Below are 27,266 nucleotides of genomic sequence, written 5' to 3'. Positions count from 1 at the left end.
TGTGTGTGTGTGTGTGTGTGTGTGTGTGTGTGTGTGCAGGGGTGGGTCGTTCTATTAATACCACCCAGTTGTGGACGGGGAAGACAATGGGAGTCTGGGTTAAATAGTCCAGCCACATTCTTTCACCTCATCTTTGTTCCATCCTCTGCCTGCAGAAGCCTCAGCCACAGCAGTGATCGCACCATACAGGTAGGATGCCTTTGCTTGTTAAGACTGCTTTCCAGAGACATCTTTGTGCCACAGTGCTCACTGCGGGAATGGATTGAATTCTCTGATAATGACAGTGGGGGTAATAATGAGGACCTGGACCTGAGAGCTTTGATTTACCATAAATGTTTCAGCCAACATCAGCAGTTCTGGAAGCATTTTAGTCTGTCATCAGGATCAGAATAGATTCTTCAGCATCCAAGCCAATAATTTGCTTTGAGACATCATCATTGCTCATTTTATTTGCATTGATCAATGCTAGGACCATAGTCATGACATCATATAGTATATATGAGACATTGCTTGTGTTTTATTAACCCCGTAAAAATATTCATTCTTCTTTTACTGGTATTCTAAGGCCAACAGCAAAATATCTACACTAATTTACTAATTATCTATACTAATTTGTAAGCCTCACTTTAACCAGACATGTGTGTTGCATTTGAAACACAAAAAAGGCAAACATTTCAAACAAGCTATTTGAGTGCATTTGGAATGATGAAATAGTTGGAAATGATCTGAATCTGTTAAAATATCCATGTACCATGTACAGTACTATATGCTTTACAATATATGCCAAAACTGAAAGAGATCAATTGGAAGGCATTTCCCTCTGTATGCATCAGAGTCAGGGTCAGTTCCACTTCAATTCAGTAAGTTCATGGAATACAAAAGAGGTGAATCGCGGATGGGAGGGTGTGCTCACTGAAGGAAACTCATGCTGCAAAGAGTAGATGAAAATCAAGCTACAAAGTGGATGCTTTTCATTCCACAGGGAATGCTGACATATCATCATCTGATTAGCCCTGTTATGCTAACAATTTCTCAGAAAAATCTGAATATGAAACCATTCATTTGCAGATTACAGTACATGCATTTTTCAATTGCATTACCCTTGATTTGATAAACTGAGTGAGGTGTCATCTAAAATCTGTAAGACTACAGCAACTTTTAAATAAGAGCTTATTCAGTATATGTGTTGATCTATCACGATCACTATCATCTATCACAAACTGCAATAGAATTTTCATTCACTTCAAATACCTATGTGTGCTTAATGGTATTGTGTTTCTACCACATACATCTGTAGCTTGCATTGATAGAAAGAAGTTGGTCCATAGATGAACATTTGCGTGGCTATTCAAGAATGCCGCACAGGCTTCTACACTGCAGAGACACCCCACACTGAGATAGCAGGGCTGACAATGGGCTCTTTCCTGTGCCTAACTGCCATACTCAGATTTCTGCTCAAGTTTGGCTATCTCAACAGGATCCTGATCCATAAAGGCTACAGAAACCCATGCATCCTTTCCCTCTGATCCATGGTCTATTTGTGGAGCCGAACTGCTCCGAATTCCTGCTGACTGGTTAATCCGCAGGAGAAATCGGGGGCCGCTATGATCACTATCGTTCTGAAGCTCTCCTAAGGCCCCGGGCATCCTCTAACCCCACCCCGTAATGCCTCTTTGTGTCTGCCCTAGCGTTCTTTTTTGGGGTGTGCTGTTATGGGGGAATCAGACCACAGGCGACAAGTGCTCTTAAATCAAAGTACGCACCCATTTCCAGAGTCCCTGCAGTCCCTGCTGCAGGTTTTTCAACCATGGAATCCACAAGGACTGATTGTCAAACTGAGGTGGCTTTTGGAATCCATGCATTTCTCCTACAGTCATAACATTCAAAAGTTTGGACACACTTGATTAAGATAATGGAAAACATGCATTCGGAGACATTTTGATCTTAAGGCTTATGGTTAAATGCTTGAAATTTGTTTTTTAGACAAATATAAATAGTGAACAGTCAGTATGAATTTCTTTCCAAAAAAATGTAATTTTAGAAAAATACTTTTTTGGCTACTTTGAAGAATCTAAAATATAAGATTGTTTTGAGTTGTTTAATGCTTTTTTGGTCACTGCATAATTCCATCTGTGTTATTTCATAGTTTTGATGTCCTTACTATTATTTTCAAATAAAATGGACCACATAGAAAATAGTTTAAATAAAGAAAAACACCTTTATGAGTAGGTGTGTCCAAACATTTAACTGATACCATATATACCGTATATGAACAAACATCGTAGCCCAATGCTGTATGGACATACAGTATGAGTATTCATGTAGGAGTAGGCATCCCTGTCCCTGATGGTGAGAGAGTTTGCATGCTCTCAGATGAGCCAGGTATTTATTCACCTGATCTAGCATACATTGTACTGGTTCAGTGCATTTATGGTCCCTCCTGAGTTATAAGAGGATTAGTGATTTCAACAGTTCTGCACAGAGCACACATGTTTGGTAGGGAGGCCCATCAGACACAAGCCCCCTCCTCCCCTGGAAGACCACAGCTTGGAATCTCTAACTTTTAGAATATGCGCTTTGGGAGGTGCACTCAGTCCGTCCATTGCCCTATGATTCATTGCTTATTAGTGTTGTTGAGAGCTTACTTAAAGAATAATGGGAGCTGCAACTTGAGCCAGACTGAGCGCATATTCTTCCAACAGCTGAGAATCTAATAAAGTTGCCAATTCATCTGGCTGGTCAAGCCCAGAGACAAAAGGACTTATTTTTGTCTTCCAGGGTCAGCAGCCAATACTACGATGCCAGAACAAGTGTAAGTATATTGTGTTCTGTCTACTTAAGATCACCCCTCAACATCTTAGAGGCATTTAAAATGGCAGCTGTTGTGCAATATTATACAACATAGAGTGCATGAGACATTTATCAAAAAAGCATGCAGTATATACTGACAGCTCTGAAACACAATACAAGGAGTCTCATGAAACTACAATGCATGGGATATTTGAGATGAAAACACAAAAATAGATGGAACTCTAGGCTGCAGGCAACCACAAGGATTTCAAGACAAACAGCTGGTGATTCTGAGGTACAGTCAAGAGTATATCTAGAGACAATGGCTGAGATATGCGGAGAAGATTGGGTAAGTGAGTGAATGCCAGCCTGAAATGAATTAAGGATTTTGTTCAGAAAATAAAATAAAGGTCATCTGGAGACAAGAGAAGCACATGCTCTGTTGAGCTTAGCTGGGTGTGACCAATGTCCTCCAGCCTTGATATTGCTTATTCCTGCATCTACAGTCCAATGTGCCAAAAGTAGATTCAAATGAGTGCACGCTGTCAAAGGTTACTGTTGTGTGAAAATGCATTTGGCAGCCATTATGAGCTGAGAGGAGTGGTATGTTACACATGCTTAGAAACTACTAACAACAAATGTGTTAAATGTGAGCCCAGTCAAAGTTATGTAAGAATGTGTGTTTATGGACCATATTAGACAAGACTGGGCATGGCAGGGACCAAAAGTCATACGAAGCAGTCTGCACACATGCACATGTAATAACAGTAAAAATTGATGATATTCCTCAATCTTGTTTATAATAATTACATATTTTCATTTGGTGATGATATTTCATGTAAAAGATGATGAGGGGCAATCCGTGACAATTTATAAATATAAAAATGGTTGGTTACTATAATTATTATTTTCACAGAACTAGCAAGCACTTATTACATGTGGTGTCATATTGCCAGCTAAATCTGAATATAGTCCTGAAGATTTAAGCAAGGAAATACCTTTGATATTCAGTGATTAAACTATACATTTCATATATCTATTTTTAAACAATTTATTTCTCAGAAGCTTTTTCCACAAATTTTGCATTTGACCTTCTTCAATGATCAGATTCCATTTAGCATTTTTCTCCTCTAGTGTTTCCACTAACTTCATTCAAAGTGTATGAAATTTAAAAAGCTGGACATTATTTTCAAATGATAATTACTTTTTACTGAAAATCACTGAGAGGCACATAGCTTTAAGTGAATTTACAGGAAGACTTTTTAGAAATCACAGTAATGTCCTGATAATTTATCAGTCTAACAATTTCCTTCTGTTCCTTTACAGGCGTGAGGTAAGATTTATATAAATATACATCACTATCAGTGGCCTCCGTAGTTGCATATGGGCACACACATTTGTAATGCACTTACTTTTTTGTAACCTACTTACAGGTATATACTGCTCATGGATTCTGATGTTAATCTACCCTTTCCAACAATGTAAAAGTTATGACACACTGTGAAGTATATAAGATATTATTTTACTGATGGTATCCATTTATAAGCATTGCCACTACATAACTGTCTCTGTATCATCAGCATGGAAAAGATAAAATACATTGTACATAATTGGTATTGATTGCACAATAGTCATAGCATAGCAGGATCCATATTTGTTTTGAGCTTATCAAAGATCAAAATAAGTCACTTAGTGCATTATTATTGTTCAGTGCTTATGCTGGTAATTCTGTGTCATTATTTTTTTTCCAGAGAAAGCCCAAAATCTCAGCGTCCCGCAAGCTCATGCTAAAGGTGAGTAAGAAAATAACTAATGTAATTAAAAACCAGATCTGAGATAAGAAGTACTGGCAGCCCACAATTCCTGAAGGTGCAGTTCATATCTCTGCCAGAGGAGGGTGAGCAGAGCTTATTGAAAGCACAGAGCTGGGCCTGTCTAAATTGTGCTGATGCCTACGTTAGGCAAAAATAAATAACACGTGTTATTTTCCACAAGGTGCTTAAAATCTTGTAAAATGTTCCTAAGCTCCCTTGTAAAATGTGTACGTGTCTGTGTTTGTGTGTGTGCGTGTGTGCGCCTCTGTGTTTGTAGAGCTTGATGGTGGCCAAGGCGAAGGAGGAACTCGAGCAGGAGATTGTGGACAAGGAAGAAGAGAAGCAGAGGTACCTGGCGGAGAGAGCGCCCCCTCTGAAGACCAGCGGCTTGTCCTTCTCCGAGCTCCAGGTAACAGTGCAAGGCCCCCCCCCCCATCACCATTGTCTCCACAGGCACTTTCCCTTTTGCCACACACCTTCAGTCCTTCCATGCCTCCATTCCCACACTCCTCCCTTCTGCTCAGACACAGCTGGGTTTAAAGGCTGCTTAATCACCACAGCTTATGCCAATCATGATTGGAACATATTAGGCCAGTTAATCAATAACAGATGATTCACTGAACCTAAACATTCATTTAATTGCTGACTATGGAGTTGAAAGGAAGTTCATTTCTACAGAAATGTTTGGGCAAGTTTCTTTGCTGGGAATATTTACATGGCAACTGTGTTGTTATTTTCATCTTGGCCTAGTGATTGTGGTACATACGTAGGTGGGTTCCCCTGGAGTTTCAATGCCACAAAAGAACACAGCCAATGAGACAAACAGAAATGTTATTTATAATGAAAGATTTCCAGCAAAAAAGTGGACCATTTAAGGAGGTGCACCATAACACAGCAACTCTTACTGGAAACCTGCTATGAAAACTGCTCCGTAGTTTAGTTAAGCAAACTCACTGGACAGGCAGCTCTTATCTACCGCCTGTGCAACACAGCCACAGGTCTAAACTAGTAGCCATTTCAGTAAGCCGATGTTTCCCGGCCCTGGGCCTTATGACCCAATATGCATGCTGGGTATCGTTCCAGCCAAGTGCTCGGTTCACTGCAGTGACATTACAATGATCTTTAACACATTTTTTAATTATACACCAAGACATGCTGCCAAATGTAGCTGCGCATCAATTGCACCAACAGTCATTTTTGGAATTCAAACATGATCGTTGTGTTGTGTTTCTCTTTCTCTTTGCCTGATGGGGGCCCTAAGCTTGCTGCCGAACTGGTACACTAAGTACAAAGACATTTCCTGCAAGTAAGGGGATAACAATGAAGACAGAGCCAGGCACTAAGGCTACTTCATTTAGTCTTTGATTTGCTGATTTAACATCTCGTTTGGTCTTATTTATTTTCATATTATTCATCGTTCATAAAAATCTGTGAAGCACTTTTCTTCAGTCAGCAAAGGGTTTTATACAGACAGGAAACCTATCCGTAACGATCGCTGGCATGGAACACCGCTCTTTACACAAAACCCATTATGTGTCAAATTCCAGTGTTCATCACACGTAACCTGGGCAGAGCCAGATGGAAATGCACTGATTAAACAAAGAAGAGCACGGACAAATATTTGATGAATCCTCTGAAACATAGCGGGGCCAATATTCAGACTGTCAGTGCATTGTTGGCTGCTCTGCAGTGAAAGTAGCCTGATTTCCAGACCTCTTCCAAGCCTTTTCACATCTAACTGCATGTTTTCTCCCTGTCGCTGGCTGCTCTCTCCCTGGTAGGAGCTCTGTCGGGAGCTGCACGCAAAGATTGACGTGGTGGACGAGGAACGGTACGACATCGAGGCCAAAGTCATGCTCAACACCAGAGAGGTACAGTACTGGGGGAAAGTTCAGTGGCACCGTCAAGCCAGATTTCAATGGGTTTAGTTTTTTTCTTTCCAGCTGACTAAGTGAACTCCCCTCCCTCACACCCTTACCACGCCACCTCTCCTCCCAGATCAAAGACCTGAGCATCAAGGTGCTGGACCTGAGAGGGAAGTTCAAGAGGCCCACGCTGAGGAGAGTCAGGGTGTCGGCCGATGCTATCCTACGCTCGCTGCTGGGCTCCAAGCACAAGGTGTCTATGGACCTAAGAGCCAACCTCAAGTCCGTCAAGAAGGAGGACACCGAGAAGGTGGGTCGCTCCAGGCCTCCACATGGGACAGTATCAAAAGCGTGTTTTCACAGCTAAGATATGACCAGTGTGAGCAAGCTGAAACACCTAGTTGCTTAAAAAACCACCAGCCAGGCATATTTCCTAGCTTGAGCAGGGTGATAAAACAGGAATGACACTTTGCTTGGTTAGTATTAGATATAAGGCAAATTTCTATAAGAATATGGTAAATATAATAATAATAATAATAATAATAATAACGGAAATATTGTAAATAAGACACGACTTACAGGATACATGAGGAATTGCATGATATTTCCCAGCATGCACCACTGAAAAAATGTTGAGGGCTGCCTTTTGCTTCTTTGTGGTAAAATTCCATTGCTGACTTGTTGACTTTTCACAATAGTTTCAATAATTTCTTCTGAGGAAGGGTGGAGCAACAGGGTAATGTGAACTTTTGAACGTGAACTGTTTGAACTTCATTTTAAATCCACACAAAAAACATCCCTCATGCTACACTTCATTGCAACTGTGACTCCCTGGGTGAAACTGTGCAGTGTTAGGATCGCACAGATAGGTTGCTGTTACCCTCACCTTTGTAGTTGTAGGAGGACAGTATATGAATTTAATAAATAGCATTTAGTGAAAAACATACAATCTCACTCAAGTGCTTCCACTGAGATATAAAATGGAGGGAAAACACTGCAGCATGTCCCTTATTTGAAGCTACAGGAGCAGGGCAACAGCTGAACTGAACACCTCCCACAGAGGAAAGGTCAAGCTTTGTCCCTCGAGTGCCCTCAGTTTCACCTTAAGGTGGGAAACATGGATGACATCAGCCACTGAGGCTCTTTCAACAGCAGAGGGAGGGTGTAGAACAGCTGGGTGCAGCACAGGCAGAGCTTTTAATGGACAGAGGGAGCCTGGAAGCGGCTTTTTGATGCTTGACAGGAAATGGTGTCGTTGATAATCCCGGGCGGCGGCCGCGCGAGATCCACGGAGGCCGACAATGAGCGCATTGTGACTCTGAGGTGGGCCTTTGTGCCGGAGGCCTCTCAGCCAGCCCTCCCTGTCGGGTCCTGTTTTGTCTGCGTTATGCGGGCTCCTCTGATCAGCTGTCTAATGTGAGTGGAGAGGGTTTAGGTAACTCGTCAAACCAGTACGACCGTAGATCTCACCTCCCCTGCTAGCTCTGCGGATCTGGCTTTTGTCAGCAAGACAAATAAAAACTGTTAAAGAAAGCTCTGTAAAGTGACAAACGTCACTTTACAGAGCTGTTTCAGAGTGATCCGAGATTTATTTCAAAAGCAGTATTACATTTTCATTGAGGGGATGTAGACTGAGAAATGTTTTGTTTGTGTCATGTCGATGCTACTCCACAGATGAACGCACAAGAAAGAAAATCCTGTTCTCTAACGTTGTTTTCTAGCAAACCATCCTGCAACTTGTTATGATTTACAATAATACAATGGCTGTGCTTCAAGGTCCTCAGAGACATCTGACAGCCATTGAAGGACCTAAATAAGATAAGGAAGAGATAGATAACCATCCATATAATGCGGTTAGCTGTGTTGTCTAAATGCATGGCATGATGAGATGTTCTACACAATCAAACTCTCAGGAAGTGTTATTGGAATATGAATTCAACAGACAATAAGAACACCTAGAAGCAACTATGCTAAAAGCACACATCTGAATGCGGGAGACAGCTTCCTTTCCATGTGTTGCAAATGCACATTGAAGAGCCCGTGTGAGATCTCAATGATTCAACCCAAGCTGGGGATATGTATCCATCTCTCCCTCTTTGACTATTAGCCCCAACTGCAGTGACTGAATGGTTACTGGAAAGGGGTGTGGAGAGATGACAAAGTCTTCTGTAACCATCTTGTTCTATAGTTATGCGTACAATGGTAATGCCATGTGAAGGGTTTAGCTGAAATAGAGGCCTGGCAGAGGGGCCTGTTGTACCTCTGGAAGCTCCCTGGCTCTCACTCATTCTGGGTCTCCATCTCCCAACCCCACACTATCTCTCTCTTGTTCCCTACCTTCCTCTGACTCTTTCTCTATCCCTCCCTGTGCTCTATCTCCCTTTATCTCCTTCAATTCCCTCATATTTTCTCTCTTTCTCCACCTCCATCCCTCCCCCATGCTGTATCTCCCTTTCCCTCTGTCTCTCATTATCTCTCTCTCTTTCTGTCACACAGAAAAGGCCGGTGGAGGATAGCGACTGGAGGAAGAATGTGGAGGCCATGTCTGGCATGGAAGGCAGGAAGAAGATGTTTGATGCCGCAAAGGGACCTGCCCAATGAGGAGGTGAGCAGAGGTCATGTGACTGTCATACATCACTTGTATGGCAATATTGAGGTAATGGTCAACAAGAAGGGTGCTTGGACACACACCCCTGTATTTACCATCCACAGCAATTCTAGTAGATCCAGTTTATTTACAGCAGCTCCTGAAAGCAATAAAACATGGCCCTATCCTTCTGAAGACACATCGAAAAAGCAGTGTCTGTAAAAGGTCATGCTCTTAACGCTTGACCCTCCTCACTCATCCCCCTGTATTTTACAAGATGTATCCAATTGGTCATTGTTCTGTCAATCATACATGTCACATCATGAAGAGAGGTGATTGGACCATCACTCAGATTATGATATGATGATCATTTATGATGTAGACAGCCAACTGAAAAAGGGTGATTATTTCCTAAATAATCACGTATCATATTTTAGATATGTGTTTGCTAGGCAGGGTAAGGGAAAACAGATACATTAAATAGACGTTAAATAGCAAGTTTCCTTGACTCAATTTAGAATACTCGCTGGTGCAAAGAGTCACGCCCAATGATGAAAGCCCCACCAGGCCATAACACTCATACCATGCTCAAGTACAAATGAAATCTGTAAAAATGAAAGCCCACACCCTCATTATTTTCCTAAAATCTTAAAAACAGCCACACATGGTTTCATTTTCAGTTGGGGAACTCCCTTTTCATTGAGAGTGTTGGAAATATTGTCATCAAAAGAACACTGGGCAAATCCCCAAAAGTCCCTCCAAGGAACAGGTTTGATGTGTTTTCTAACGTACGACCAGGTAATTTGGCACCCCTCTGTATTCTGTTCCAGACTTGCCATGGACCTCTTTAGCAGTTTGCAGCAGGGATAGAAATACACTATTGCTTGCAGGCAGGCTTCCCATTGGTCGATCTTGTTACCACACTGATCGCCAGCTACCAGTCAAGCCTGTATCAACATCCATTAATATTCACAGGATTAAACAAACAGATCAGTCCTTTTATGACACAGGAACTGCACTAGCATGTAGACCTTGATCTCATATTTCACCAGAACACTCTCTGTCCCTTGTGCTGGAAGTTCTGAAGACTATTTCTGCTCAACTTATTGACACAACATAATGATACAACATAATATACTGCCACATTCCATTTTAAAGGGTGGTCATAGTAGTACTTGTCGATAAAGTGTAAAAAATACACAATGCACAAATGGAAAAAAAAACAACATAAAGTAGCTGTATTAGGCAGTGATTTGGTTTGGTGTTTGGGCAATTGGAATTACAGGTTGCAGATTCAGCTCCTGAGTGGGGCTTAATCATTGTACCTTTAAGCAAAGCACTTAGCATTACAGATTACCAGAGTAAATATACAAATAATCTGTATGATTGGTGTCTGCTAAGAAAATAAATAAAATTGTATGATGCAATAATTTGATTTGATGAAACCTGACATCAACATACACACCCATTATATGAATTGGAGTATGCTGTGCAGCAAACTATTGTTATAACACAAACTGGAATGCACTGTGAATTCATAAAGGACTTGTAAGAGGGTATATGGATTCCATTTTGTCATTTTTGACACAGCATCCACAGATGGATAGGAAGGAATAGAGGTTAACAATTTTGCTCGAGGATGCAACTGTCATCTACTTATCATGTCATACCAGGGATTTGTCCCTCTAGTCCAGTGCCATAACCTCTAAAGCACACTGCTGCCAGTATTTTTTCATGTATACAGCCTAAAAAACAGGTATTTGCGGTTTTACAGCTTGGGTTGCTGATATTCAGGCTTCCATTTTATCTGAGTTTAATATTAACCAGTTTAATTCCATAGATACTGGACAGGAATCTAATCTGGTTTCAAACCTTATTGTCCAGAGGTCTGAGACAGAAAGTGACTCTGGTCATACCACAACCATAAACATGTTTTTTTTTTTTTACATGGTCATACCCAATGTGTCTATAGTACTATATGCATTATATGCATATAGTACTATAGATATTACATGCATATGCATTACCACTGAGACAGCTTCAGACAGTTAATTCAGTGGGGTTAATGCTCATGCATTTCCTGGGTTTGATTTATTGTCCTCTCTTTCACAGGTATTGCGGAAAAAAGATGTGGCAGAGACCCTAATCTCCACCCTTCTGCTTCTCTCAACAAATCAGTGAAGCCATGCACCTAGTGTGACTTGGTTCCCTGGCACTAATCTGATGTCAGTCTGAAATTCATAGCCATAAGTGACAGCTTCTATTTCTCTTCCTGTATAAGCAGTCTCTGGTGTCTCAGATGTGTTGTGATGTGAATGCTCTGGTCTTTATTCTGTTACTGAAATAGAAGGTTCTGTGGTTTCCTTAAGCCCCGCTAGAATCCAATATAGTCAAATATGCACTCAGACTGCATGACCTGTTGAATTTTCATGTCCACAGGACACTAATACATCATACATTATATTAGCATGTAAAATATGTCTGTTATCATCTGTGAGAACTGGATTGCCTCACAAAGTGTTTTGACATTATGTGCTCTTATCCTTCAGTACAGCATTTAGAGCACTTGCATGCCATATAAGTGGAAAGTGGTCGTATGTTTGCTGCATCAGCTGATGTCCTATAACTAATAAAATGTTTTTCTATAAACAAAGACCGATGACTCTTCATGCCTTTATCACAATTTCTCCACACCTGCAATCTTTCAGTGCGGCTTGGCAGTTAGGTGTTGTGTCGTCTTGTTTTTCAGTTAGTCTTTTGAAAAGAAACCCAGGGAAAGTAGTCAGCTGGACATACTGAAAGCACACCATTGACTAAAGCACCCCCAAAAGACAGATAGATGTCTTTGATGCTTGGTATGTGAATTCAGATATTTTACCTGGGCTAAATGTCTTATCAATAAATACATGAGAATAAGCAATGAACAAAAAGAATGAAACAAATGACTGTCACTGAATGACATCAGACAACAGGGAAGACTTAATTTGAGGGCTTCCTTTGTCTTAAACCAATGTTTTCCATTTTATATTAAATTCCATCTTGCTTTGGCTCTTCTCTTCCCTTTTAGACATGGTGTATCTCTTAATGGTTCGCTCAGCCACACCCCTTCCTCTTTGAAAGGTGACAATGCACACTGAAACCCATTACAAACCAGCCCACATTTTAAAGCATCGATTCAGCCTTTATAAGGCAATTTACATAACTAGAACTCATTCTGTCAGGAACGTGACCAGCTATACTTTTCATGGGAGTCATAATTTAGGCAAAGCGGCAGCTACAGCCATTCCTGCACAAGAATGAGGCTAAAACGTGCTGCTTTCCGTTTGCATAGTAATAAAACAATTTAGGCATCTCTGTGTTGCTCTTTTCTGATGGCCTTATCCGGTAATATGCAAATCTGCCTGACTGCTCTATCAACCACTGATCGAGTGTGGACACTGTCAGCTGTGGAACTTCACGCACGATAAGCCATACGACCTCAACAATGCCGCGCTTATTCTGTCATGGCAGCAGACAGAGGGCTTCTGAGTGACCCTCTCTGTCCATTTGCATGCATGATATCACTGGCATGACTTCGGGCGTGGCACCGCAGACCAATGCAAATCTGACCTGCAGGAAACCATGTGGAGGTTGTCAATCTAGCAGCTGTATAACGTTAGTTTTTTTTTTTTTTTCTAATGAATGATGATGAATGGCTGAATATTCTGGAACACAGTGTCTTCATTGGAGGGATGGTTTCTATTACCCAGGTGATCAACCTTATCAGCTCATCCACTAAGAACGCAGAAGCTTCACATAAGACTTTCATATGTGAATGATGATATGCACAACTGTGTACCTCAGGGGTGTAAAATGGCATGAGAAATAAATTATATTTTCATTGTGTGTTATACATGTACAGCTCTTTTCATGTCATGTTGAATTAACAACCGACAGAAACGCAAACAGAATGATTTTTAAAAATGATCCATGTATGCACAGAAAACACTTAAACATCTTTTGAAATATTCATCCTGGACATGTTCGTTAAGATGATCCAATCACCTGGACACTTTCCAGAAATGGTACTGCACATAATTTCAGTCTCTACACATGTGTAATCCACTCCAGTCTGGAATGGGGGAAAGGCCTAGGATACAAGCTTAGAGTCACAGACAGGAGATGTTTCAAGCCACAGTACTTGGACTCTCCTTGCATACATGTGTATGTAAAATTTGGATTGTCAACATGGATTCCATGCTAAACACCTTAATTGTGAATGTGCATGTGTCCCTTTCTTTTCTGGTGTACAAACTAGATTTAAAGAAGATGGAAAAGTCATACCATACAAAATTGCCAACAGGTGATGTACTATTGAACTATCCTTTCTTTCACCAAGTGAGTCATAAAAATTAGATGAAAAACTGTGCAAAGACAATGCTAATTGAACCTGGAGGGAACTAGTAAGGATCTTTCATCTGTTCAGGGAACTGGAACTTCAGATATTTTTCAAGAAGCTTCCTCCTTCATTTGTTTGATGCAAGTTCGATGCATTGCCCTGGTCAAAGTACAGCATATAGTTCATAATAAGGGTGTGGTCACGGCCAGGAGAACAAACACACTGATTCACTGGTTCAGGAAGAATGAACTGTGAACTCTTGGCCTGATCCTATTGTCTTTTCCATAAATACATGAAAGGTGCTTCTTGGTCTGTGCTGTTTCTGTGTGCCCTTTTGCGTTTTTATTAAGGTGCAATCTTGCATGACTTGGCTTTTGTTAGTTTTATCTTTAAAAAAAATCCTTATCTTCACAACTGACTGTGAAACGAGGGAAAGAACAACAAACATATGAGTATTGTTTTTTCCGACTATAAAACAATACATAGCTACATGGCTTACTTTTATATGGTATTTACAGCGTACCATTCTTGATTTTTTTCCTTTATTTATATATCCCTTCATTAATCAAGTTATGCATACGTCAAGTTGAGGATGAAGCCTACCCTGCTGTTTGCAAGTAGACATGTCATTGCCATGGCTGGGTATATGTTTTGCAGTTCGTACATTCGCAAACCGCTTTCTTTGAAGTGTGATGAGTACAAGCCACTCCAGTAATTTGAAACAAATTGAAGCAATTTGCTTCGGAAGTGACAGAGCAGGACGCCTTCTTAGTGCTAAATAATGTCAGTAAGGTAACGACGATGGCAAGGCTTTCACCTGACATGCTGTCGACATTACCTTAAAAAGCATTTACAAGCTACACGGAATAGGTAAATGACCGTTCCGAACAATGATATCGCAGAAGTCATGTGATCTCGTAGAGGTGCAGGGTAAAGGTGCACTTACAGTACCGCTGTACAGGGGTTATGAATAACACGGGAGTCGCTGCGTGAGGCTCTACACACACATTAAGACCGTGCTTTACAAAAACTATTCTTCGCGAGAGAGGAATAATTACAAAGGAAGCTATGTCCATTGGAAGAAATGCGTGGTCGGCTCTGTCCAGGTAAGACGCAATATTTTTAGCTTTTTAATCGTTTTTTATGTGTATTATAGATCAACTGAAGTCTTGGGAAACGTTTACCACAGCATGCAACTGGAGAGACATAATGGGATATGGGATATCATTACTTTAAATGTGACCGGATGGTGTTACCCTATATGAGTACAGTACACCGAACAATGTGTTCTGTATAATCGAGACCAGACATTTTTGGACTTCAAAATAAACCGACAACTGGACTTGGTACTTGCAGAAAGAATAAGTATGGCACGCATCGAATATAGTCAGAATAATAACTACTTGCGGTTTATGACATCGGTTAATGAATAGAGAAACTGCTTGAAAACATAAATCATGTGTTCTCCTTATCGAACGGTTATTATGCTTACTAAAGTGACAACACAGCCATAGTTTTCTGTGAACGATGAAGAAACGTAAACCTGACGGTAAACCGAAGCGAAGAAACAGTTAGGGAAATACCTGCGTAACTGGGAAGTTCCTCTTCACTGGACAGGTGTCAACGCACGCGTTGTACGACTTTAAGAACGACGAAGAAACGGCGCTCAAAGATTTGTTTGAATGACTGCAAAAGAACACTATATACCTTGTATACTTTACTTAGAGGACTATGTTGAAACGTGCCCCATTATGTTTACCCAACATGTGGCAAAAAATAGTTGCCAGGTAGCCAGTAGCCAGGTTAAAGCCAAGCTACAAAAACGTGTGCATTGAAATCACATGAGAAAATGGGGCTTTGTTGAATCCGAATTAATGAAATGCCATGTTGATGTTTATTCTTATTTTAGTCATTTTGATTGAGTGGAGATGGTCCCAGAACAAATGGTTCATTAGGAAATTGGTTTTGTGTTAACGTGATGTCAAAAATGGTGCCGCATCAAAAGTTTTTTTCATAAAGGAAATAGCCTAAAAAACAAATACGTTCACGTGTCTTTCTCTGGCTGCTTGTTGCAGAGTAGCCGGCACCTTTATCTTACTACAATGAGAAAATGTGCCGTCAATAATTTTTTTATTTTTAATTTTTATTTTCCCCAGTGTTTCTATTGTATTATATTGCCAAAACCCAAATTCATTTTTATCAGTTACAAATGTTTTAGTGTTATCAAAAGGAGAGCTGTGGTAATTCTGTTGGACATTTTTAACTAGGTAGGATATTTCCTGCACCTGAATGGTGGGGAAAAGGTTTTTGACAGGTGTTTGGATGATGCCAAGACTCAGGGTTTTGTACCTGGCTACAGGAGTAGCTACATGCTTCTGTTATGCATCTTCCACCAGCACTTATTTATGTAAAATCACTCATTTATCTGTGCAGCAGGTGTGTGTCAAACATACTGCATTTGATATGTTACTATCTTAGCAGTCACTTTAGGAGACAGTCTAAAGACCAATGCAGATGCATACCATTGTGACATTCAGCAAGAAAGTCAAATTAGGTTCTGAAATGTTTGCAGTACAACAGGCTGCAAAGGAGCTGTGTGGAGTATTGTATGGGAAATATGCTGTCATATCTTTGTGTAACAGTAAAGTGGGGACAGAATGAGATATCAGCAGTGAGCATTTCATATGGCAAAAATGCTCAAAGCCCTTTATGTAAATTACTGAAATATCACTGATCTGTGGTGTTTCATATCAGACTTCTGTACAGATCAGCATTAATGCTGTTGACAGTACTATTAATAAAAGAACAAAACTTTACCATGGTCAAGAGCTTATATTTTATGAAAAAGAAAGTTATTCAATAGTTTACTTTATACTGATCACTGTACCTGTGTATGTACTGTATTTGGTGCTTTGAATGACTTTTAAATTTTCTGGTTAACAGCCAATAATTATTTAAAGCAGTATTTGAAGAAACTGCACACCAGAGAAAGCACTGAGCTTACCAAGCACACACCAAGTCAAAAGCCTTATGAGGATCGTGCATCAGCACCTCTTTTCCCCACAGAAACAGCCTGCAGTGGGTGGCACCTCACTCAGAATCGTGTGGCTCCACTGACTTACCATCAGCAGCCTGGATTGTTCATTTTGTGTTTCTGTAACATGCTGTATTAATGGTCCAAGCAGTTAGGTGGCGTTGGTAGTTAAGTGTCTGTCCTGGAGTTACTGATGGTCTGTTCAGTCTGTAAGGTAGTATTGGTGCTTTAAAACTCAATGCTCAGCTCAGCTCCTCCCCCAATGGTTGATCTGACAGAAAAGAGCATTTTTAACTGTAGGACCAAAAGTACAAATTTGGGAGGAAGGAGGCTGTAAACAATCTCGTGGCTCGTGGCATTTTTTATTGAGCACAAAACTTTTATTTTGTATTTTGTAAACTCTTCATAGCATGAAAACATTCAAAAGCAAAAGGGAAAAAAGGGCACAGGATCTTTCGTTGCTACCTTAAAAAGCTAGAGTCAGTCAGAAATACGGGTTAAATAATTATTTTCATTCCCATCAAAAGAAAGATATGGCACTGATACCAATCACTTTTTGGCATGTATAATTACAAGCAAGGCGGTCAAGTCTAAAACATACAGCCACGGCATGCAAAATTCCACCCCAAATGGCCAGTCCTTGATAACAGCTATGGTTTGATTGGTCTGTTCCCTACCCAGTATGGCGCGACAGTGGACGATGGAGGATGAGGAGGAGATTGAGCGGGAGCGTCGGAGGAAGACTCGAACCTTCAGCACAGAACCTGAGGACGGCTCGACTGAGGACACGCCCTCTGCACTCAGTAGGTGAGGCCACATCTGTCCAATCAGGTCTCAGAGGCGCTGCCACTGCCTCCTTAACACAGTCTTAGTTCAAATTCATCTGCCACATTTAATTTGGGTGTGGAAATCAGAACAACGACTGTGATCTCCTTTGGATAGGTAACACTATTCTTTAATACTGTCTATACCTTTAGCCATCAAAGGCCTCTGTGGGGAATATACTTATATGATAAATTGACTGGAAATCCAGATACAAGTATTATATACAAAGAAGAATTAACAATGTCATCAATATGGCAACGCAAAACATTACCGGTATGAATCAGAAGTCAATTGTTGGACAGTAATGGACTTTACCAGTCAGACTCACTGGAGATTTGTAAGTGATGACACTCATCATTGGACAGAGCATGCATAATGTGACTGACTCTACTGGAAGGTCCAGTACATGCATTGTCACAGCTCTAGTCTCTGGTCCTCTGTCTCTGTCTGCCTAATGACAGGATGTGGTTGGTGGCTTCAGTGTGATGTCAGAGGGGGAAGTTTATAGTGGCTCGTTCAGCATTAGAATTACAAACCCCCATTGCTGTCAGCTCATTGACATATATATATATATATATATATATATATATATATATATATATATATATATATATGTGTGTGTGTGTGTGTGTGTGTGTATCACATTAATCACATTAGTTATGCATATTAATTATATAGTAGCTGAATCTTTGACAGAATTACACATGATTGCTGAAATGTATACAAGGAGAGCGACAAGGATTTTGCCTCCGTGGTAAGAGGAAAGGGTGTCTTGTGTCAACTGATGGTGAAGCTGTGTGACTATGCAACGGAATGCCAACACTGTACGCAATCTAATTCTTCCTCACCTAGCATAATCTCAAGCAATGTGTCTAGTGGGTGAAAGGATATGGTGTATTGGAGGCTGTGTAATGGATAATCTTTTGTGAACATTCCATGTAAATAGCCTTGACTGTGGTGTGTATATAGACTATACAGATATGTATAGTGTGTAGTAATTTGTGGTGTGTGTAATTATCCTTGCACCATGTGGCAGATATTATGTAAATGTTAGTTCAGGGTGTTTGTAAAGGTTAGGGCAATTTTACTGCCAGGTTTATGTATGCATTGTGGTTGTGGAGTGAATTTTAGACAGCTGGTAACATGGGCTGTGTGTGAATTATTGTAATGTCAGTGATGTGTGTATCAGTTGTTAGTGCAGAGTGTGCATGTACAGTTGTGTGTGTGTGTGTGTCTGTGTGTGTGTATATGAGGATGTGTGCCTGTGAGCATGTGCATGTTTGTAACATCTTCACTGTGTTCTCACACAGTATGCAGGAAGGATCTGAGGTGGGGGACACCGAGCCCTCTGGGTTTTCGGTGGATTTTGTGGAGATGTTGCGGGTTCGAGACGAGCGAAGGAGGAGGAGGCACGTGGAGACGTTGACACGGCAACGCGAGGAGGAGGAGGGGCAGGACGATGGTCAGAAGGCGCAGGGGGGAGGTGACAGAGAGAAGGCGGGGCAGAACCCAGACCCGCCCACATCTCCAGTCAGCTCGTCAGCCAGCCCCAAGACGGGCAGTCTGGTAAGGCCGGCAACTAGTGCAGCAGTCAGTAAGAGGGTAGCTAGTGTGGCTCTATCAGAACATAAAACTCAGAAAAAGTGTTTGGCTGTACAGTCCAAGAATGCATCCGTCAGCCTTGTGAGGGCCATAAATTTGGTGTGTGCTTTGGCATCCAACTACAAATTTTTCAGGAAATTATTATATCAGAATTTTTTTCAACTAACAATAAAGTGTAATTATTAGGTGAATTTCTAGATCTTTTTACAGAAAAAGCCACAGATGTGTTTTTAATAGTCCCACTGTTAGCCAGGTGCATTTTCGCAGCATATGGCCAAAACATGTCTGTGACTGTGAGCTCTTTCCTGTGATACAGTTCTGCTTTTATATAGGCAATGCAATACCCCAAAAATTGTAAAACAAAGTATTATTTCCATAAATTAGTTATTCCCTTTTTGGTGATTGCAGAATTCAAGACCATTATAAATGGAACTGGCCACATACAATCACTGGAAATTTGACCATCCCTCAAAATAAATTAAGAAGATCAGTGCTGTGGAGTTGTCTTTGACAGTTGGAGTTACATGCCTCTGTTTTCAGTAATTATTTTGAAATAATATATTAATTATTAGTTAATTGGTTATTAATTTAATTAACGTGTTTAAACCTAGCATGAGCACCAGATTCAATAGCACATGCTGTATACTTAATAAACAGCTAGAGTGTTTGACAGTTTTATGCTAACAGGGTATAATAAAGCAGTAAACATCTTAGGGTAAATATTATTCACAAACATAAGCACTCGCTTGCTTAACCCACACATAAAAACAGACTTTCCTGCCGTGACTTTTCATCTGAAGAAACACGGTGTTAATGGTGTGTCCAGAGGTCACCGGGGAGAAGAGGGGACCCTGCCAGAGCGGTGTTCCTGCTTCTGTGTGCCGCGGTCAGCTGTTACCACACGCTGACCTGTGCTGGCAATCATCTACATGGGAGGCCAGCAGGGGGGGTCTGGTGGGAGGGCCACACTGCCTCCCTAAGAGCGCAGAGATTCGAGGAGGAATCAGTCTGTTCCAGGTTCCAGGGAATATCTAATCTTCTGCTCTGAGGTCAGACGGACGTGCATTCTGACCATTCATTTACCCCCTGCAAAGGGGGAGGGCATTTAAAACTGTCATTGAGCTGTCATCTGACATTCTGTCCTGTTCCACTCTGTGGTTTGTCCCCAACGATAGAAAGTGGCCACATGATATTGTGTGACACATTAACTCTGCAGAGGCCCAGGTCTGTTTGGAGAGAGGGAGGTGTAATTCACAACAATGTCTTTGTCTTTTATAATATAGAGTGAAAATGGCAGATCTCAGCCTGACCAAGACGCAAACACTGAGACACCGAAAAAACCATCAGGACTGTTTGTGAGGTAATCTCGAAAGACCTGAACTTTACTCCCAGGAGGAACAGGATAGAAGTGGTGACCCACATGGAGTGCTTCACACCCTATTTATTGTGATCATTATCAGTGAGGTCATCTGAAAGCGACACCCTAACCAGTGGCAGAGTAGAATAGCAATACCGTGTGACTTGTAGTCGTTTGCCTAGGAGGAACCCTGTCATGAAACTCTGCTTACACCACTAATAGGCATCTCAGAATGTGGAATCAAACTGCTATATAACAGTCTAGATTGTCCCGATCAAAGTGTACCTGTAATGTGAATGCAGCAATAAAGTTATTTATAGAAATGGCATTTAGGGTCCACCTTTAAAAAAGAATGAAAGCCTGAGAAAGTTTTTGTAAGACTTTATAGAGCTGGTATGTAAGGGCTGTTGATCTATTGTATCACATTATGTTTAATAATATTTAATCTATTTAAACATGTTTCTTGGGGATACTTCCCAGTTAGAGAATTCTGGCCCTGCCCCCCAATTTTAAAAGTGACCTGGCTTGACTCCTTATCACCCCCTACAGCTCGCTGTCCGTCTCCTTTGATAAGAGCCCCACCTCGCCCACAGAGAGGGGCAGGGTGGTGTCACCCCTGAGTCCCACCGGCTCCTTCAGAGCCATATCCCCAGAGGAGCACCCCAGCAGCCCCGTCCGCGAGGTCTCTTCCCCCGTCACGCAGAACGGACAGGTGCAGGTGACACCCAAACCCAACCTAACCTCAGTCACACTAGGGGAACATCTGTCTTCATTTGTGTTCACCTCCTGTACTGTGGTTTGTGTTTGGTGAACTTTGAACTTTCTCCATGTTTGTATTTGAATCCGGTAATCTGGGACCAACAGCACCCTCTGGTGTTGTTCTGGTGAAGAACTTCTTCAAGAGAGTATTCGGAAATATCGTATTTCCATTGTGAATAGAAAACCTAAAATGCTGAAAGCCTTTTCGTGTACCAAAAAACATCAAATATGATGACACAAATAATACATTTTGCCATGTACTGGAAATATATAGTAATTACTATATGCAGGTGTTTAAAAAATTATAATGAATGTATTATGTGATCGATATATAGTAATTATGTATTATTTGTATTATATAATGTTGATAATAGTTACCTAATAATTAACTAATAGTTAATAGTTATAAGCTAAGTATAGTAAATTAAAATCTTGATGGAAAGAAAAGAATGAACCTTGTGAATGTTGTGTTTTTTGGCAATGTGACAGGGAGTGGCATGTCAGAATGGGTCACCAACAACAGAAAGTGTCACCAGCTGGCAGCAAACAGAAGAGACTCCATTCCAGAGACAAACTTCTAGAACCGTGTCTTTCAGGGTAAGTCACACTTCTCTCTGGGGTTATCACCAAAATGATAGATCACAGAATATTTAATTTGAAAATATTTGTATTTAGTGTCTATAAAAGACACTAAATACAGATATTTTCAAATTAAATATTTTGTAAATACTCTACGTGTCATGATTTTTCTTTTTATTTTCTCAATGTTTTTCTTTTTTGATTTAAGTTTTATTTTGCCTTTTGTCCTGAACATGAATATAATGTCTTGGTGATTTTTTTCCCTTTGCATATCCTCTTTGGACATTATGTGATCTATTGATGAAAACATGTAAATGCTCTCCTGCCTGTCATTAGTCCATGCATGTTAATTTGTGATGTGCTGATGTCTCCAAACACTTGGAGCAGTAGGAATGCACTGCTGGTGTCATTGATCTTTTTGGCAGCTATTTACTTGAATTTACTTTGCTGCTGTTGCTTACCTCTTCAGATGTCACCCACTGATAATAAAAGCTGTCAAAGCACTTTATCCCTGATTTACCTTGGCTGTAAACCCTCTTTTTCTGCAGACGGTGAGAAAGATAGAGGAGCCAAGCACACCTTTACAGAGGAGGTACAGTTAAAACACTGAAATATATATATTCAAAATATACGTGAATAGGGAAGCACTTGTGTCAAGAACAGAGGGTAGCATTGCTTTGATGTGCTTATCCAAGGCAACATACCTTTACATATCCATTAATATAGCTGGGTAGTTACTGAAACAATGCAGGTTAAGTTTACAACAACCCTAGCTGGGAATTGAACTGGCAACGTCCTAGTTATAAGGCTGGTAAATGATCCACAATTACATAAATTAACTTCATTATTGCTTGTAGTATTGCTTGTTCCACAAACTACTTTTAATAAATCCTTATATTTCATTAGTTGAATGGTCTAGTGCACCTGGATACCCACTAATGGATTTTTCCTGTGTTTTTTGCAGTGCCAGTGTCAGAATTACTTCAAAGACCCAAGCCAGTAAGGTAGGGCAGAGTAATGTACAGTTTTACAGCTGATTGGGTAGAATATCTTCTTTAACAATTCTAACATGAATCCTGTTTTTCAGTAGCACATATTGATTTTCTTTTGTTAATAAGAAATGTCTTTATAAGGATACAAATCTCAAAATCAGAGTAAGTCTTCTTTTCGATTAAAATTTCAAATTCATAGTCCATCCAGTGATTCTGTTTTTTGGTCCATTCACAATGCAGAATGGGTGTGTTTTGCTGCACACTCCAATATTTCTACTCTCACTCTGAACGGTGATCTTTACTCAAAGAAATGTGCAGATTGCATTTGACCCAAAACAAAAGCACATGACACAGTTCTCCTTTTCCTCTGGAGGATCACTTCCATCTGTATGATTCAGTCTTGATCTTTCCCATGAAGTCATAATAATGCATTTCCTGTCAGCCAGGATGGTTGTGGAGTGATGAGTCTTGAGGAGTATTGTTTTGTTCTTGCAGACACCCAATGAGGGCGAAGAAAAACAGTCACCATTTCAAAGGAAGTGAGTCATTCCACTGAACAAGAATTTGGCCTGTGTTCAGTTGATCTGCATTTTGCTCCGTCTTTAGTTCAGAGAAATAAACTTAAGCACATTTTTAAATTTCTTTTTTTTTTTACTTTTATGATAATTCTGTTGGCTGCCAAGAATTATGATGTAACATAACATTTGCTTACCGATGTACTGTTTTATAATCAAAGTTCCTGATCACAGATAAATCACAAAGCGTTCTGGCATTTGACCCCAGCCTGTATTCTTGAGTTCACCTGTTCAAAATGAATTTTAGGTGAATTAGTGTTAGGTGCCTCGGCTGTTGACACACTCATTCATAGCCTGAAAACAGATTTCAAAATGTGCCATTACGAGTTTTCTAGACCATGACATTTGATCACGGAGTCACTGTAACTCTGCGCTCTGCACAGCTCTAGACAAAGAATCTCCTCCCGCACCATCCAGGAGAAGATGGAGAGATTGGCCATGGCAGTACAGGTAAGGAAGGAAAGAGGGGAGTCGGGGGGGGAAGGGGGGAAGGGGGGATGGGGGGGAGGATTCGGCTGTGCATTACTTAGACAATGCATTCCTTTATAATTATAACATTTGTCCTGATTTAAGTCTTAGAGAGACTCTAAGAGTCTTATGCATGGATTTACTCATTTTAAAATGTGTTGGATTTGATCCTCAGATGTTTCATAGTCTCTTTGACCTCTTCAAGCACCCTTGCATGGTGTGCCTTACGCTCTCAGGTGCTTCAGCTGTGCTTTGACTGGGTACAGTACCTCAATGTCCTGCTTCTCTCCACAGAGATCAGAGAATGTGAAACCGCCCTCCGTTTCCCAGAAGGGCATGTACGTGCTGGTGGACGAGGTGTCCAGGAAAAGGGGCCTGTTTGAGAGGTTCCCAGAAGCTGAAGGCAAACAGGTAGCGCCCTCCCTGATAGCCCTAGAGTGAAAATTCCTGTCTGTTCAAATCTGAATCATGTGCACGCAACATGGTATTATTTCATTTTAATCTATGAGCTTTGACTATTAATATAAGAGGAAAAGAGATTAGCATTTTATGAAACTTGATCTCTTCAGTGTTTTGACATATGAGGTATTGATGTATAATCATTTGCCCTCAAAAAAGTGAAAGCTCTAGGTATTGTTATTATGGAAATAACTGTGTGGGTTATCGAGTTGTAGCTGTCTCACTACACTTCCCGTTGAGACTCGTTCACTGTGCAGTGAGCACTCACGTCGCCACCTTGTGGTCTGGATTAGCAGGACTGGCGCAGCTTCTCTGTGGGAATCTCCGAACGCATCAACCGCTGGGTGACCAAAGCGCAGGGGCCCGGCTCGCCCATTACGGCCCCGGTGAGTGTCAGAAAACAGCACATGACTTTCTGGGGAACAGCTTGGTGACATCAGCACGGACAGTACACTGACTGCTTTTGTCACTTGACAATTAAAGCGTGTACATCGTACGTCTGGAATGAGTCTTATGTCAAAGCTGACTGCATGATGAAGTATAGTGGATCAGAGCACCATCACACTCAATTGCTTTCACTTTCAGAGCACAGTTTGTCCATGCAGTAGCATTAGCAGCATTGAGATACTAGTGATATAACATTGCACATTTTCATCCTTAGCTGCTGCAGTATCTCATATCTGGCTGTAGGTGCCAGCATTGTTCCATTTTTTTATTAGTTCCACAGTGGTCCCTACAGGTTATCCTATCTGCTAGATACCTCATCTCTGACTGCACCCATAACACTCCGACAACAAGGATGGCTGGTGAAACAGAATGTTCTTAGGCTATTTTTATAACTGAATTTTTAAATTGAATTTTGACCCAACGTTGTCACCATCACATCAAATGTACACACTTGTTTGTTCATTTTACTGCAGTTTGCATGAACAGCACTGTCAGCTTGACAAACTAGAATTGCCTTAGTGAATTGGGAGCTGCAGGAATGTATAAGGATAGCTTTCAGTCCATATGCTTCAGTGTGATGTTGGCTGATCCCCCCACCTGTTTCAGGATCTGAGGCATGTAGACATCACTAGTAAGAGGAGCATCTGGGAGAACCGTGCTGAAGAGGTGTCTCCCAAACCGCCTAACAGCAAAGTCTACAAGTAGAGGCTCCTCCAGACCAACCCGTAAGTCCATGTACATGATAGAAGCTGCAGATCTCCTCCGCAGTCTAGTTTTTAAATGACCAATTTCACTTTCTGCAATCTACTTTTAAAATGACCAAGTTCACTTTTTTCCTCATATACTGTACTTCCTGAGACCTGAGTTATACTTCAGATTGGTTTGGAACAGTCTCTGAGAGCAACATCTTCACGTGGTTCATTGAAAGCATCATAGAAATATGTTGATTCAAAAGGATCAGAAAGAAATTAACACTGAATTTTAAGGCATTGTTTTATACATCTGTCAAAGGTATCTCAGTGCCAAGCTTCAAAACATAGTGTACAACAGGTTTTTGTTTGTGTATGTGGAAAGCATGTGTATAGAATCTAGTGTTCAAGCAGAGACATTTCAGTGTGGTGTACTTCCTTGGATTACATTTGAAGGAGATGGGCTCTGGGGATAATTCTTTCAAACATCAGTGTGGTCACTGAGTATTTTGCTAGTATTTATCATGTGTCTTGCGGAACATTTCTAGTTCATTTCAGTAACTGCTCAGCTCAATACCTCCTGTAATGAAACATTTTTTCTGAGTCCTTAAAGAAAGATAGAAAAGAATACTTGCCCACAGTCGTTTTTCAAAGCTAAGGACAAAGTGCATAGCTGTCAGATTGGATAGATGCCTTCAGTCTACCAGCTAAATGTACGTGGAAAGCGGCAAGTACTTGCTGCAACATGAGAGTTTATTAAAGGTCTGGTTCGTTCAGGCATGCATGGGCACCAGTGTTGAACTGTGCACCATGGCACAATTCCATGTCAGATCTTACCCATGTGGGGCCACGTATTATTATGAGGGCTTATTCATAGAGTTGGCAGGATTATAAAGACTATTACTGATAAGCTGTTATGTGTCCCCGCCTACCATCGCTAGGCCACCACAGTAACATAGTGGCATTGCAAACACGAATTATTGAAAACAGCATGTGTTACACATTAGCACACTATTGTTATTAGTACACATAGCAATCTTACAAGCATGAAAAGAATTATTGAAAAGAATGAATCCCAGGTGTATGTACCTCTGTAAACGTACAGCCTCTGATTTAGAAGTTGCTCTGGCCAAATGGCTTATGTAAGTTAAGGTGAGAGCAAACTGATCGAGGGTGTCAGACACAGACAAAACAATCACGAACAGGATATGTTATCTTCAGTAAAAATACAGGCTTGGCAATGGGTGTGACATAAATGAATCTTGGATAATGGTAAATACTGAGCTAAAAATGACATGCATTTTATATCTTTTCGCAGTTCTTATATTCAAGGAATACTAACGCCATAAAACATGTGGGAGGACAGCACAACTGATGGTTTCGTCGTCGTTCTTTTTTGCACTACAGGTGATTTCAAGCTTTTTGGTGAAGAGCTCAAAGCTGGGAGATTAATAATGTATGCTTTCACTCTGAATTAGCAAGCAAGGACTCATCTTCAATTTCCATAATTGTGGGGTAATTTTCCTGCTGCTGGATTTTAACTATTGTTAACCAGTTCATATATTATTGTGTCCTATATTACGTTATTGTTTCCCACAAGACAGAAAGATGACTGCTGAGAAATAAAACTATCTTTTCTATACCTATGCATGCTCATTTTGTGTGTTTCTTTTACTAAACAATTGACAGAACACCAAACCAGCCAACACAGAACACCCATAACATTTAATTAAAAAAATATAAATAATAATAACCATGCTGGAAAAACCTGTAATGCTGGGATGTTTTAGACTGAACACTTTATTCAGTTCTCCAACAAAGCAGTTTGTCCTTAGTATAGAATATGTCATTTTTACACAACATTTATTATTTAATATTGTTATTAATAGTATATAAAATGTGAATTTTGAAACAAAAGGTAATGCTGCCCTTAATATGTCATTTGAAGGTGAAGCCAAGCCTCTGGCCCTCAGTTCCTGTTCAGTGTATCTGCAGCATGTTTTTTTAATGTAAATAAAGCACATTAAACTTACAGCATTATCATTA

At 40.6% G+C, this 27,266-nt stretch overlaps 2 protein-coding genes across 2 annotated transcripts; both read left to right on the top strand.

Moving 5' to 3' along the window:
• Window positions 1-100: 100 nt before the first annotated feature.
• tnni1a (troponin I type 1a (skeletal, slow)) lies at window positions 101-11,519 on the top strand. Its single transcript, XM_036533095.1, has 9 exons — window positions 101-189; window positions 2,779-2,812; window positions 4,117-4,123; window positions 4,542-4,583; window positions 4,882-5,013; window positions 6,386-6,475; window positions 6,603-6,779; window positions 8,966-9,074; window positions 11,169-11,519. The coding sequence occupies exons 2-8, from the start codon at window positions 2,799-2,801 to the stop codon at window positions 9,068-9,070; spliced, it is 567 nt and encodes a 188-aa protein (XP_036388988.1). The 5' UTR covers window positions 101-189; window positions 2,779-2,798; the 3' UTR covers window positions 9,071-9,074; window positions 11,169-11,519.
• A 2,881-nt stretch (window positions 11,520-14,400) lies between these two features.
• lad1 (ladinin) lies at window positions 14,401-26,808 on the top strand. The gene is made up of 14 exons (XM_036532857.1): window positions 14,401-14,540; window positions 17,150-17,275; window positions 18,604-18,859; window positions 20,179-20,255; window positions 20,802-20,970; window positions 21,501-21,608; window positions 22,139-22,182; window positions 22,555-22,594; window positions 23,078-23,121; window positions 23,541-23,607; window positions 23,920-24,036; window positions 24,378-24,470; window positions 25,138-25,256; window positions 26,539-26,808. Exons 1-13 carry the CDS (start codon window positions 14,503-14,505, stop codon window positions 25,234-25,236), a joined length of 1,278 nt encoding a protein of 425 aa, XP_036388750.1. The 5' UTR covers window positions 14,401-14,502; the 3' UTR covers window positions 25,237-25,256; window positions 26,539-26,808.
• The last annotated feature ends 458 nt before the right edge of the window (window positions 26,809-27,266 follow it).

Source organism: Megalops cyprinoides, chromosome 7 (assembly GCF_013368585.1).
Source record: "Megalops cyprinoides isolate fMegCyp1 chromosome 7, fMegCyp1.pri, whole genome shotgun sequence".
NCBI classification, from domain to species: domain Eukaryota; kingdom Metazoa; phylum Chordata; class Actinopteri; order Elopiformes; family Megalopidae; genus Megalops; species Megalops cyprinoides.
The sequence above is the reverse complement of the archived record's forward strand: the minus strand, read 5'-3'. Positions and strand labels throughout refer to the sequence as shown.